Source organism: Poromitra crassiceps (assembly GCF_964638095.1).
Source record: "Poromitra crassiceps genome assembly, chromosome: 8".
In the NCBI taxonomy this organism is placed as follows: Eukaryota; Metazoa; Chordata; class Actinopteri; order Beryciformes; family Melamphaidae; genus Poromitra; species Poromitra crassiceps.
Window position 1 is genome coordinate 17,579,433 of NC_139629.1, and position 15,775 is coordinate 17,595,207.

The 15,775-nt window shown below is 41.1% G+C and overlaps 2 protein-coding genes across 2 annotated transcripts in view; one reads left to right on the forward strand and one right to left on the reverse strand.

The window, feature by feature from the left end:
- The window catches only part of cUnh2orf42 (chromosome Un C2orf42 homolog), a gene marked incomplete at its 5' end in the record, with an annotated part of 6,758 nt that extends 5,372 nt beyond the window's left edge, over positions 1 to 1,386 (forward strand). Inside the window, one exon of the mRNA XM_083641090.1 lies at positions 727 to 1,386. Within this exon, the coding sequence (XP_083497216.1) occupies positions 727 to 980 (254 nt within the window). The 3' untranslated portion in view covers positions 981 to 1,386. The remainder of the gene's footprint in view (positions 1 to 726) is intronic.
- A 4,002-nt stretch (positions 1,387 to 5,388) lies between these two features.
- Positions 5,389 to 9,603, reverse strand: LOC310780526 (E3 ubiquitin-protein ligase TRIM35-like; the record flags this gene model as incomplete). The annotated part of the gene is made up of 3 exons (XM_083641091.1): positions 5,389 to 5,413; positions 6,138 to 6,263; positions 8,618 to 9,603. 3 exons carry the CDS (start codon positions 9,601 to 9,603, stop codon positions 5,389 to 5,391), a joined length of 1,137 nt encoding a protein of 378 aa, XP_083497217.1.
- Between the last annotated feature and the right edge of the window lie 6,172 nt (positions 9,604 to 15,775).

The following is a 15,775-nucleotide window of genomic DNA, read 5'->3' on the forward strand; positions in this document are numbered from 1 at the left end:
ATTATAACAAAATGTCTGGAAAAGGTTGTGGTTCAATCAATACACACATAATTATAGCTTTTATGTTGTTGTAAACCCACTTTGAGTCAGCAGTTTTTGTTATTTATAGTTTTTGATATTATTACCCAGCCTCTGTCAACATGCATTATATCAATAATACCCGCCAAATATCAAATCCAGTCAAGAACATAGACCAGGGTCTGCCTGGAATATGGAATTTTAAAATTGAAACCGTGTAGGAAGCGATGACGGAGAGAGATCAGGCTTTCCTAATTATTGCTTGATCAAAAGCCACGACTGGCTGAGGTAACAAACAAATGAAGGAAAGTGTTTTGATATGAGGGAGTTTGTCAAGAAAGGGAGAACTTAAGAAGATGGAAGATCATTTCTGATATTTATGGCTATGAAGAACAATCTTTATCTATACGGGAATATGACCTAGTTAGCAGGGGTAAGATGTCAGATCTGTGTAAATCATATTGAACACCAGACAAAATCTTCAAAACAAATCAAGGTGTGGAAAAAGTATGGCATTTTTTTATTGAAAATGTGTAGGAACCCTGGTTTTAGGTCTTTCTTGGGTTTGTAAGTGAGCAAGGTTCTTCTGGGCAATGGTAATAATACCATATTATGAGGTGCATACAGTATATCATATTAGCACAGAGAGATCATTCTCATCAGCTGCATCGACCCTGTTGTGAATGCTGCTGTGTCTGTCTCTGCTAGGAACATGCACAGCAGATCAGGAGGCCAGCCCGTTTGTGATCGAGTGGATCCCAGATGTGCTCCCTCGCTCCCGCGTCGGAGAGCTCAGGATCCGCTTCCAATTTGGTCACCAGCAGAGCGGCCAGCCGGACTTCTGTGATGGACTGAGCCAGAAGAGTAGCGGCACAGAGAGGGGAGGTCGCACCAAGTCCTCAGCAGACTCCGGCCAACCCAAAAACACACCGATTGTTGAAGTCCTCCAGATAGTTGTCTGAGTTGTGGAATGGTTAACTGCCACTCAACACCCACAATAACACAGATCCCAGATCACTTTCTACTGTTTGCAGTCATCAGTGTGAACATGCAATGACTGATTATAACGGTGTTTCTAGGACATTTATAAAACCACATTTTGTCATATTATGATGCTGAGGATAGATCATCAAATGCTATTCAAAGTGAATTATCTTAGATGGCTGTAAGTGTATATCACAATACACTGTACTGTATGTACCTGGTTAACATAGATATGAGAAAATAAATACAGTTTTCTTTTGACAATCTCAACCAATGCAGTTGTTAGTCACAATGCCTTTTCCTTGATGTTACCTTTTTTGTAAAATGTCTACAGTATTCTTGCACAATGCAACTTTTTACATGTGTATGAGATTATTATAATAAAATGGAAGAACTATAAATGAGCTTGATAACTCTCATCATTGTAATATAATCTTCACTGGCCTCACGATTCGATTACGATTCAGAGGGCTACGATTCGATTCGATTACGATTATCGATGCATCTCGATGCATCTTAAATCGATGCATCACTTTTTTCCGCAATACATGATTTATTTTTTCTCACTTTCTTTTTTCTCACTGTGTGGCTACTTTTAAAATAAAAGTGCATTTGGAATTGCATTGTATTATGATCCATAATTAAAATAAACAACTGCATGTACTTTAATTATATTTTATTTTATTTTTATTTTTATTTTTTTAAATAATCGATTTGACATTTGTGAATCGATGCAGAATCGTGCACGTCCGCATGGCGATGGATCTTATAATCGATTATTTTTGACACTCCTACTCCCAATACCATTTACTGTTTAATCTGTAGTTTCTTCTTGTGCTATATATACCTTAAGTTCAGAGACAATAAAACACAGAGACATGTTCCAACTGTAAGCCCTTTTAGAACTAGTTCTCCATCACCTATAATTAAACTCAACACTTTAACTCGATATGTATATATGTGTGCACAGTTTATGCATTTACTTGTATCGATCTATGGATCTTAGATTTTTATACTGCAATACATACTCAAACATTCAGTGTTAAGAAAGTTTTTGTTTTGTTTTAAATTTTCTTTTATCGTATCTATGTTTTCATTACTCTTTTTAATCATCTAAAGCAGGTACAGTAATTGCGTGGGGGGGGGGGGGATACGCAGTGGTGGCACTGTCGCCTTACAGCAAGAAGGTCCTGGGTTCGATTCCCGCCTGGGACGCTGAGGGTGTGTCCCCATCCCCATGTCCTCAATGCATACAGCCATCATCAAAAAGGGCCTGTGGAGTTTGCATGTTCTCCCTGTGCTCCCCTGGGGTTTCCTCCAGATAGGAACCCCTGCTTTTATATAAAAAGGGAGCAAGTGGGCAATATCAGTTTCAATTTTTGTCCCACTGATGATGTCACAATGTCTATTACATCATCAGTAATGTCATCAGTGAAATCATTATTGACCAAAATCATCTAAAATCATCACTGATGATGTCATGGCATTTCCTATGAAGGGCCAAACAATTATCTGAATGGATGGCCATGTGCCAAAAATAAATTTTGATGTTATGTGAAATTACATTACATTTAAATATTTATTTTTAAACAATCTGGATCTATAATTTAGATGTGATCTCTCCTCTTTAATGTTAGTGGTTGGTTAGTTGGTTAGTTAAAAATAGAAAACTAGAGCTGTGTGAAATAAATGAAGTAAAAGAGGCTAAATTAGTTGGTAAATGATAAAGTAAATGTAGCTAAAAAAATCTATTTAAGTAAATGGCAAATCACTTCTCAGTAATCCAGAGGAGAGTTAAGAGTGAGAGGCAGTGATGTAGTGATGAATAAAAAGGCGGGGAAACCGACAGTCAACATTTATGAATAAACTTTATTTACTTTTTAAAACAAGTTACAGCCGCTTAAAATAGCAGATCTGCCTCCATCATATAGTCAGAGTCAAGTCTCAAGTCCCCAGTGTTCGCGTGCGAGTCCAAGTCACCAAAAAAAAAAGTCAGAGTCAAGTCCCAAGTACCTGAGTTCAAGTCATCAAGGTTGAGTCTGAGTCAAGCTGTGATGAGGTAGAACACATGTGCCTGCAAGCTGTGATCACATGTGCCTGCCTTTGCACACAAAATTGAATAATGCCACGGTATTAATATAGCTATGAATATCTTATTCCAAATTACAGTAATAGGACCTATTACCAAAACAAGTCAAGTCAAGTCAAATTTATTTATATAGCACATTTACACAACCAAAGTTGACCAAAGTGCTGAACAGGCAAATATCAAATAGACACAGACAGTTGATACAGTAGAAATAAAAGAAGAAAACACATAGCAATATACGTAATAGGCACAATCTTAACCCGAATTGAAGGCTAATTTGAATAGATGGGTCTTAAGCAATGACTTAAAAATTCCAAGGCTTTGCGCAGTCCTTATATGGATGGGTAGGCTGTTCCACAATTTGGGGGCAGCTACCGCAAAGGCTCGGTCGCCTCTGTTTTTTAATCTAGATCTCGGGACATTCAAGAGCACCTGGTTAGATGACCTCAGAGCTCTAGTTGGAGTGTGATGGTGTAGGAGTTCTGCAATGTAGGAAGGTGCCAGGCCATTTAAGGCCTTGTAAACAATCAACAAAGTCTTAAAATCAATCCTGAAGCGGACAGGAAGCCAATGGAGGGAGGCCAACAAAGGAGTCACATGATCCCACTTCCTTTTTCCAGTTAGTAGCCGAGCGGCAGCATTTTGCACTAACTGCAGACGACGCAGGGATGATTGGTCTAGGCCCGCATACAAAGAATTGCAGTAATCCAGCCTAGAAGTAATAAAAGCGTGGATAATTCTTTCAAAATTTTGGGGGGAGAGATAGGCTTTTACCTTCGCCAAAAGTCTTAGCTGGAAGAAACTGCTTTTAACTACCGAGCTAATTTGCTTGTCAAATTTAAAAGAGCTGTCAAAGAGGACACCAAGATTTTTGACATAGGGCCGGTTTTTGGACGCTAGTGGGCCGAGGGTGCTGACACAGCCATCCACAAGGTCAGGTGGCCCAAACATAAGGATCTCAGTCTTATTTTCATTGAGGTTAAGGAAATTCAGCTCCATCCATGATTTAACATCCTTGAGACAGTTCAGCAGAGGCTGCATGGAGTCTCAGCTTTAATGACATATAAATTTGAATATCGTCGGCAAAACAATGAAAGGGAATGTTGTGTTTGTCAAAAATAGAGCCCAGGGACAGCATAACAAAAATAGGACTGGGCCCAAGATGGAGCCTTGAGGGACCCCGCACGTAAGTGGGGCCGCAGACGAGGAGTGTTCTCCTAGGTGGACCGAGAAGCTCCTGTCTGTCAAATATGACTGGAGCCATTTAAGGGCCGTGCCTCTGATGCCCACACACTGTTCAAGGCATGATAAAAGGATCCTGTGATCAACAGTGTCGAAAGCTGCGGTCAAATCTAAAAGCACAAGAACAGCAGAGTTTCCGGCATCAACAGTTAGAAGAAGGTAATTTAAAACTCTTAAAAGGGCTGTTTCAGTGCTATGGCGTGCTTTAAAACCAGACTGAAATTTTTCATAGATGCCATGATTATCTAAAAATGATTGCAATTGAATAAAAACTACTTTCTCCAAGACTTTTGATAAAAAAAGGCAACTTGGAGATTGGCCTGAAATTGTTGAGGACAGAGGGGTCAAGATTTTTCTTTTTGATCAGGGGTTGCACTATGGCATGCTTAAAGACAGCCGGAACGCACCCGGAACTGAGTGAAGAATTCACCAGAGCGAGAATACTCGGCCCAATAGTGCAAAAAACGTCTTTGAGGAGGCAAGGGGGAACGCTGTCTAGGGGGGAGCCCGTGGGTCGTAGACAGCGAACCACATCTGACAATGAGGAGAGAGAGATGGGCTCGAACTGGTCAAGGACAGCTGTGCATGTAGGAGGAACAGAGGGGTCTAGCGTAACGGAGGTGGGTGAGGATCTGAGAGCAGAGATTTTTTCTGTGAAGAACTTCAAGAAGTTTTCACAGATTGTGGGTGATGACACAATGTGAGCTGTGTCACATGGGTTTATAAGAGTGTTTAGTGTACTGAATAGAACCTGAGGCCTGTGATTATTTTCTGATACAAGGTTGGCTATGAACTCTGTTTTAGCAGTTTTAACTGCTCTGTGGAAGTTTTTTTAAACTGTCCCGCAGAATTTCTAGGGAAATTTGGAGCTTATCCTTTTTCCATTTCCTCTCAGCTTGTCTGCAAGCGCGTCGGGCAGCGCGGGTAAAAAGTCTTTGACCATGGGTCTGGTTTCACAGCAAATGTGTACATTAAAATCCCCGACAATTAAAAAGTTATCATAATTTAACATAATCCCCGCCAGGAAATCTGCAAAGTCCTGAATAAAGTCCTTGTTAATCCTTGGTGGACGATATACCACTGCACACAGCACGGGAGAAGAGAGTTTTAACTGAAAGAGTTGCAGCTCAAAGCTGGAATAGGTGTCAGAGGGTATCTGCTGACAGTGGAACGTGGATTTAAAAATGGTCGCTAACCCTCCACCCTTGCCGGTGGTCCGAGGGGAATTGAGAAAAGAGCAATCAGGAGGAAGAAGTTCAGAAAAAGGTGTAAGATCACCAGGTTGAAGCCAGGTGTCTGACACGAACATAAAATCCAACTCCCGAGAGGTGAAAAAGTCATTAAGCACAAAAGTCTTGTTTGTTAGTGACCTAGCATTTATCAGGGCCATTGAGAGACCACAACAATTGATCAAGTAACAAGTCCAAGTCAGTCTCCAACTTCCTGAGTCCGAATGCATGGATGCTCGAGTCCAAGTCATCAGTGCTCAAGTCCAAGTCAGGTTCTACACTAGTACACGCTTACAGAGACCTTCATCGGTAAGACCTTCAGACCAAGATCTTTATTCATAGTGCGAATGAATGGAAACAGCCTCTCAGTGCAAGTGTGTGTGAAGGTGTGTAGGTGTGTGTTAGTATCAGGATCAGAGAATGACAGCTTTCCTCTGTTCCAGTCCAGATCCACTTTGATCCTCTGGAGCTTCATCTTCACTAGGAGAACAGAAGTTTGAGCTGTCTGGGGGTATGTAGTGTATTTACCATCATCGAACTGTATTCCCCAAACCCAAGACTGTGGTATTATATACTTCCTCTGGACAGACTCTGTTACCACACCCACTGTCCAGTCTGTATTGTCTCCAACATCAACACACCAGCTGTGAGTTCCTGAGTCAAAGCCCTCGGAGCCCAGGACACACCTGAAACTGTTAAACCTGTTGAGGAAAAAGAAAGAATAAACTGTACAGAAAATGACTGAAATCTTACTCTTACCCATGGTGTTTATAAAAGAAATTAGGGATCGACCAATATGTTTTTTTCAGGGCTGAAACCGATATCGATTATCGGTAATCAAAGACACCTATAGACCCTTTTCACGGGGGGCATTTTGTGTCGAAAAGGCAGAATAAACACAGGTGCAAGCAAAACACTAATGAGGGTTTCCAAATTCCAATCATGGAAGTTTTTAACTATGGAGGGTGGATCGTGCCTAAATCAAATACAATACACACATTGAAATATTATGCACACATTGAAATACAATACACATATTGGAAATACAAGACATATTGAAAATACAATACACATCTGAAGAATACAATACATGTGTATTTGTGTAACAATAAATACAATACTGAAATGCTTAAATACAATACACATATTGAAAATACAATACACATCTCGAAAATACAACAACTGTATTGTATTTTCGATATGTGTATTGTATTTCGATATGTGTATTGCCTTTTCAATATGTGTATTGTATTTCAATGTGTGTATTGTATTGAATTTTGGCATGGGTGATTCGTGCCATAATCAAATACAATACACACATTGAAATACAATACACACATCGAAATACAATACACATATCGAAATACAATACACATATCGAAAATACAATACAGTTGTATTTTCGAGATGTGTATTGTATTTTCAATATGTGTATTGTATTTAAGAATTTCGGTATTGTATTTATTGTTACACATGTATTGTATTCTTCAGATGTGTATTGTATTTTCAATGTCAGTCAGGAATGTTTCCCGTTTTTTTGAGTTGTGACGTAATCACTCCATTCCCGCTCCACTCAGCTGGCTCAGAGTGCACCACCCTGAGAGACACTTCTTTTTAGTCTGCGACCATGTGTCGAGAGACACTTTCTAAAGAGTATAAATTAAGCTTAAGTTGGCTACCTTGGCTACCTTGCTGGCAAAATGTTGACGAAGACGTGGGCCGATCTGCTGCAGGAGGCAGCTAATGCCATGGATCTAATTCCTCCCCCCAGTACCCCTCCTCCAGCAGCTCATCCTGTGCCCCCAATGTCTGTAACGTTACCCTCACATGGATCAACTTCCATGGAATCAAGAGTTCGTGGTGCTGTGCAAGGTAACGTTAACGTCAAAACCACTGGAAAATATCTAGCTAGCTAGCTGGCTAACCAGAGGTCTAGCTAGCTAGATAATTGTCCTGTCGTTTTGACGTTACCTTGCACAGCACCACGAACTCCCATGGAAGTTGATCCAGATGAGGCTAACACATACTGGGGCATATTGAGGGCCCAGGATGAGTGGCTGGTGGAGGAGGGGTACTGGGAGGAGGAATTTGCTCCATGGCTCCATAGCCGCCAGCTGAGCGGAGCTTCCGGTCCGGAGTGATACGTCAAGCCAATCAGAATCAAGAAGTACTACTCGTCAAAAAAATGCACACTGAAATACAATACACACAACTAAATACAATACACACAACTAAATACAATACACAGAACTAAATACGCTTCGCCTGAGATTTGCGGTTACCATAGCGAAAAAATGCCATGTTTTTTAATGCCAGTCAGGATTATTCATGCCAAAATTCAATACAATACACACATTGAAATACAATACACATATTGAAAAGGCAATACACATATCGAAATACAATACACATATCGAAAATACAATACAGTTGTATTTTCAAGATGTGTATTGTATTTTCAATATGTGTATTGTATTTAAGCATTTTGGTATATAAGCATTTTGGTATATATTATTATATATTATATATTATTGTTACACATGTATTGTATTCTTCAGATGTGTATTGTATTTTCAATATATGTATTGTATTTCCAATATGTGTATTGTATTTCAATGTGTGCATAGTATTTCAATGTGTGTATTGTATTTGATTTAGGCACGATCCAGCCTCCATATTTAACTAGCTTCCAGGTCAGCAAACTGCCTACTGCTAATCCCAAGAGTTACAGCGTGTTCAGTTCCCGGCCGGTAATATGTCACGTTGTGTGTTTTTTTTTGTACAAAAAAAACTAAAATTTAGCTAAGCTAAGGCTGTTTATTTTTTATTTTTTTTACTGTTGCTTATCTTTTACTTATCTATTCTTTTCTTGTTTCCTTTCTCGTGTCTTTATATTGTATGCTTTGTATGGATTATTGTTCATATTGGTTTTCTGAGGTAGAGACCCTGTATAAGCCCATCTAGGGTTTCCTGTCTACTCTCTACCCACACATTTTGTTTTCATTTTGTCCGTTTCAGTTTTTAAAAATGTGACAAAGAAGAAAAAAAGGCTAACCTCTCTCGGTTTCTAGGAAGCTCCTGTCTGTTTCCACGTCTCACACTGGTCAGATCTTCAGACAGCTCGAAAATTCTATTAGCAGTGTTTGGGTCCAGAATCACAGGAGTGTAGGAGACCATCTCCTTCATCCTGTTCCAGACTGTGAAGCTCAGGTTGCCCAAGTGTTTGGCCTCATCTATCCGAGCTCCTGAGTCCAGCTGTATTATCTCCACCAACAGGTGGTCCTGCTGGACTCTCTCCAATGTAGCCTTGCAGTTCTGCAGGAATGAGGCGGAGTCTTCAGCTTTCAGCTCCTTCTCTGTGGCTCTGACTGTGTCATCAAGAGCTGCTATCTCTCTGCTCAGAGCCTCCATCTTCTCCTTCATCCTCTGACTCTTCTGCTCCTCTTCCTCACTCAGTGCAGCGATCCTGGCCTCCTCTTCCTCTTGGAGAAACTGGTGAAGCTTCTTAAAGTCCTCCTTAATCTGGGTCTTGGCGCGTTGGGCCTGGACCTTAATGTGCTTTGCTGTCATGTCACATTGTGCTTTATCAAACTTATAGCGCCGCAGTTTCCCCTTTAAGGCCTCCAGTGATTCCTGAAGTTCCTCCTTGTGATGCCGTGCAGCTTGATTGAAGGATCTGATTCTGTGGTCGGCGTGCGTTTCTGAATCCATACAGGCAACACACACTGGCTGCTGATGGTCCAGACAGAAGAGGTTGAGTTTCTCAGAGTGCAGACTACAGAGAGGCTCAGACTCCGCTGCAGCTCCCTGATCTCTCTCCAGCAAGAAAGCCTCACACAGGTTCATCAACACCAAGTTACGAGGTATTTTACTCTGTAAAGATACCGCCCTACAAATTGGACACTCTTGTGTTTGTTTCCGGCGCCACCAGCGCTGCAGACAGGCGTTACAGAAGCTGTGGCTGCAGGACAGGACGACAGGATCTGTAAAGATGTCATGGCAGACCGTACAGGAGAGATTCTGCTCTGATGTGGAAGACATTTGCTCTCTTAGTGAAGCTGAAAACAAACCAGACAGAGATGACATATTAAATGACAACAAAAGGTAATGATAGTTTTATTTTCTTTAGTTGTATTTAAATTAATACACAGTATCAAGGAAATTAACCGCACATTAGTATTGTAAATCCAGAACACAGTAATGATAATTCTGAGAGCATCTTGTTCAGGCAGTCAGCAATAGACCCTTTTTATGTTTGTAAACAGCGATTAAGACAGGTAAGGTATAAGGTAACAGACAGTTACCTTACACAAATAAGCTAACTCTTTCAATGGGGTGAGGCTTCCTGACCCGTACTCCCTGTCAGGATGGGTCTAGGATCCAACTACATCGCCAAAGTTGCAGTGCCGGACATCGTCATATTCCTAGTGGGAATGTCCGGTGTCTATACGGCACAAGACGTCTTTATCCTGCATTCTGGGGATCTCTCTCGTTTGGGCTTCACTGGCTTCCTCAGAGTTTTGGATAGTGTGACGCGTGCTGAACTAACCCTGTGACGTCCACTCCAAATGGGTCTAGAAGAGTTGAGCAAATTCGCCACTTATTTTCACTATCATTCCATCTATAAGTAACACATTGACAGAACGCATAACTATTTTAGTCATGAGTTTACGCTTTCTGTAATAAAACATCTAAAAGCAAAAATCACACTAGATGGCATTATTTTTTAACCCTTTCACCCGCTGTCCTCCCTGGTCATTCCTCCCATTAATCTCCAGATTTCATAGTGATAAATATCAAATGGCTATAGCGGGCTTATGGTAGTTTTAAGGGTAGAGTGAAGTTTCTAGACCTAACACATCCATTGGTATGAGGTCATGCTAGCTTGTCGGGAAGATGACTAAATAACGCTCAAAGTTAGGCAACACGTTGGCATGGGGAAAACTGGCATGCCCATTTTCTAAGGGGTGGTCCTTTCACCTCTCACCTCAAGATAAGGGAGATAAATGCATGCTTATTTGAAACATGTCATGGCAGAGTAGAAATGCACTACAAACATGAATATTAGTAAGTTGTTGCACAGTACTGTCCGTGTTAGTCTCTCCACAGACTCAAATATTATGTTGAATCGCTGCGCTCCGCATCCTACATAAATGAGTCTGTGCCACTTAAACCAGCCACTGCTGGTTTTGAAGGCGGGTTGAAATTGAATGAGTGACAGGTCGTAGCACCGATGAGAGATGAGAGAGCGGTTCGAAAAATAGGCTGCGCCTCCCGTGTCGTCTGATTGCAAAGTCGTTACTGATTGGGGAGAACTGAAGCCATCACTGGCATATGACTGGTCAAGTGAACGGTTCCTCCCATAACCAGCCCTCTGAGGGAAAGTGTCCCAGACCCAGAGAGAGATCTGCAGTATGCAGTATTGTAGTGTATCAGCGTAAGAACTCTCATGGGTCTGGCGTTGAGACTATGTCCGTGTTAACTTTTGTTAAATTAATGTGAAGTCCGTTCCCCCCCCCCCCCCCCCCCTGTTTAGTTCATTATTAAATGAATGGAATCATTATAATGGTAAATGGCCTGCATTTATATAGCGCTTCTATCCAAAGCGCTTTACAATCAGTAGGTACATTCACCCATTCATACACCGATGGCGGCAGGCTACCACGCAGGGTGCTGCCACACCATCAGGAGCAATTTGTGGTTCAGTATCTTGCCCAAGGACACTTTGACATGCATACTGTAGGAGGCGGCAATCGAACCACGACCTCTTTTATCCAAAGCGATTAGTGGACGACCCGCTCTACCTCCTGAGCTACAGCCACCCCATTACTAAACGCATTTGGATATGAAAAATATAAATGTTGGTAGGCTATAATAGTCTTTCATTACCAGTATATTTCTTATTTTCACCAAATTAGTAGCTATAATTGGGTAATTGGGAGTGATGGGGGTTACAGTATCTACTGGTGGAAGTTCTAACAGTCACAAATGCCTATCCTCTGTTTTGGGAACATTATTTGGTTGCAGTAACATATTGGTCCACTGCGTAGCGCTCCTTGTTTGGTATTGGCTTTATGGCAACACCTTCTTTACGTTCTTCTTCTCAAGTCTGCCTCCATGCAGTCTATGCAAGACACAAGAACAGTCTTCTCTTCAGTAGCTGTGTTTCCATTACTCTTAGAAATGCGCAAAATCTAAATATCGCAATAAAAATCGGGTAATGGAAACACGTAAATTAAGAAAAACCTCCCAAATTTCGCAAAAAGTTGTTGCGCTCTCATGAGGTGTTTTTTCAGACGTGTCGATATAGCAGTTTATCGCAAAAGTGTAATGGAAACACATTTTCCGCATTTGCACGTCATGTGACCCATCTTCTCCTTTGGAAAAGGAGCGGAAAATGAGGGAGAAAGGGTTCGATAAGCCGTGGCAAAACCTCCGCAGCAAGTGGAAAACTTTGAAGCAACGCTATCTAGCAGAAAGGCGAGTGTTGTGCAAAAGCGGAGCCGGGGGAGATAGAGAATTTTTAATGGCAGAAATCGGTCCATGGTGACAGGCTGCCTGTGTGTGCGCGCATTTGGCACAGCGGCGAGATGAGGGCACACACCGGTGCGGTGCTGCTGACTGAAGTGAATACAGTGAGTAATACATGTTTCAGGTGCAATGTTATAATTATAATAAAAAGGGGGAAGCACGCACATCTCCGTAAAAATTTACAGGTGCTGGACTCAAAAATACACACCATAAAAGAAGAGGAAGTCCGCACACTGTTGAAGCTCCAGCGACCACAAGTTTAATTAAAGCTTATACAACGTTTCGACCCCTTCGGGTCTTCATCAGGTAATAATCAGGTGATAATTATAATACACAACATTCTGATTTTTGCACCAAATCAGCCTTTTTTTCCCTCCATCTCTAAATCGGACCAGTTTTATTACCTTTTTTCCTCTGTTGTGCTCACTGCATTCACCGCAGCCAGCAACATGTTGCCACTCATTTTCTTTTGAAGTGACAATCAGGCTTGTTTATATGCGTTGTAACTTCATGTGGTGATTTGCATTGACCATTGGTTGGATTTGAGCATGCAGGGGACGGGATATGGGGCAGATCCCCGTGCGTAATCACTGTGGCAGCTGCTGGTAACGGGGAATTGCGTTCAGGTGTGCGTACCGTCACCGACTTCAAACAACTTCAATGGAAATGCCTGCAAGTCGGATTCGGAATTGTACTTTGACGAAGTTGTAGAAATATCGCAATTATTTAGCGAAAAACTGTAATGGAAACACAGCTAGTGACACGTTGGTGTCGCCATGGTAGGTGTGTGTAAAACTATAGCCTATCGATCTACATGCAGAGATGGGTGAAAATACATCATAAAGTATTGTGATACAAATTACAAATACTTGCTCAAAAAATGTATCACAATACAAATACAAAATACTGGTCTGAAAAATGTATTTGAGATACAAATACGTATTTTGAAAATACATAATACATTTTATAAAAACTGATAGAGCTGCAACAATTAGTCAATCCATCAATTCATTGCCAAATATTACATTAATTGCCTATTTTGATCATCTATTCATCATTTTGAGCCATTTCTGTAAGGAAAATGTCCTAATTCTCTGATTCCAAGTTCTCAAATGTGAAATGTTCTGGTTTCCTAGATGGTAAATCGTCTCTTTAGCCCTCTGTGACAATATTCTCCTTGTGTACCCTCTAACACACTACAGTTCTTTCAGTTTTAGCTGTTTTTCAGCACAGCTAATTTCTCCCTCACTTGCAGCTGTTAATCACCTTCTGTGAGGGCTTTTGACTTACAGGCAGCATTTCTACATGTTAACCTCAAGTTTTGGAACTTTGACCATGTTAGCCCTAGATATCTGACATCATAACAGTATCCCTGGAGACGATGTGCCATGGCTGCAGTTATGGAAATCGCCGGGTCTATGGCCTCCCAAAATCATGACTGACTGACAGACAGACAGACACCGCCCACCCACCTCGGCGCCATCGTGCAACTGTGCGCTCATACTACATCAGTTGCTCGAGTGACATCACTGATGACATCACAACTGCCTGAGTGACATCACAGTTGGGCAATCAGTTGCTCGAGTGACATCACTGATGACATCACACTTGATCGAGTGACATCACAATTGCTCAAGTGACATCACTGATGACATCACTGATGACATCACAATCGTGACGCACACTGCCACCACACGCACTGCCACCCACTTTGCCAATTTTAATTAAGAAGGTAATTAGTTGTGTCTTTCTAATATGATACACTGGTTTGAATATGCAGTAAACCGTTTAATTTGCAGATAGGCCAGTGCATGCAATATCTAATCATCAATTTATATTAGTAATTTATCTCTGGGGGAATTTCCACCAATACAAGGCTTCATACTAGTTTAGATGAAGAAGTGATGTGAAGTCTAATAACAGAAGCTACACAACCAACCAACCAAACCTGTTACAAAGTGCACGGTCACAATCTCTCCCTCTGGTAGCAGGACAGTTATTTTGCGGCCCTCTCTCAAAGTTGCTCATCCCTGCAGTATTAATTAATACACAGGACAAGATGTTACTATCCCTTGTGCCAAAATCCGAGGAAAAACACATTTAGAAGCCCAATCCAGAATAAAACAAGCTAACAGGCTAACAAACTAATAAACAAGACACAAATCACCAGTTACCTACCCTAGCCAACAGCAGTATGAAGCATGTCATTGGGGTTTTCAAGTAGGCACCTTCCTTCACCGACGTTTCCTTAAGTTAGGCCCACGACACTCACTACGACCCACGCACTAGAACGAAATGTTCACGCAGGTGCGGCAAGTTAACACGTTTTATGCACAAATGAACAACAAAAAATGCATGATTATTGCAGCAAAAAGAAAAACCAACTGGTTAGAATTGTCATAATTTTACATTACCATCGACGGTAAGTGAGAAATATTAAGTACATAATTATTAATTAACCACAGACAGGAATGCATAAGATGTTACCTTCTCTCTCAGTCCAGAAGCAATACTGAGCGCAAACCAGCACGTTGTTCCGCCACAATGGAAGAGTCCATTGCGATAGGCTACATTCTATCTCAAACGAAATAGCGTTATCAGCTTTGAAATGTGATGCACGAATTCTATTTACTTTATAATAACTCCCTAAAAATGTACTTTTGGCCATTAAATAACACAGTGCTGAGTGCTTTGTAAGAAATAATTACAGCAAACGAAGTTACCCACAGAAATAAACCGGTTGGTTTGGCTTTGGCCACATAGCTCTTTCAAATTAAGAGACTTATGCATGCATCAATAACAACATAAAGTGAGATAAACACGTCAAGGAAACTGGATTGGTTTCAACTATTTAACAGACAAATTCTGATCAAGTAGTTATGCATCAATATTCAACACAAATATTTTAATTTGGAATGTGTGAGTGAATAATAATGTCTCTCTTGAAAAGATGTGTCTCAAAGAGATTACCTCTCTAAATAAAAGTTAATAATAATAATAATTTATTGCATAGCACATTTCAAGGCACCAACGCGGTGTATGTGTGTGTGTGTGTGTGTGTGTGTGTGTGTGTGTGTGTATGTAGCCTATGTATGACACACACACACACACACACACACACACACACACACACACACACACACACACACACACACACACACACACACACACACACACACACACATACACTGAGGTGCAATTGAGCAAGGCCCTTAACCCCAACTTCTGCATGGAGCTAATCAGTGGCCAGCAGACTGATTACTCAGCTTCCAGCTATGAATGTGTGTGAATGCTGTGAGCAGGGCTCACTTGAAAAAGACATGGAAATCTCATCCATTTACACCTGGTTTTTAAATGTGACCGGTATGTATAAGTTATCTGGATGTTATCTGGATAAGGAAAAACACATGTGTGGCAAGGTGTAAACGCATCGTGATCAGGATGTGATCAGATCTAGAGACTACATCTGGAGGTAGCTGGCTCACATTGTGTTCAGATCTCATTTACCCAATTTACACCTGGTTTATAAATGCAACCATTATCCAGATGACTTAGCCGGATACAGCCCGCATTTAAAAACCAGGTGTAAATGGGGATTACCCTGGATAAATAAATGCCCCCCCCCCCCCTGGTGCCTTTTTTTAATAGTGCTATTTTATCTGTAGTGACCAGTGAGAAATGA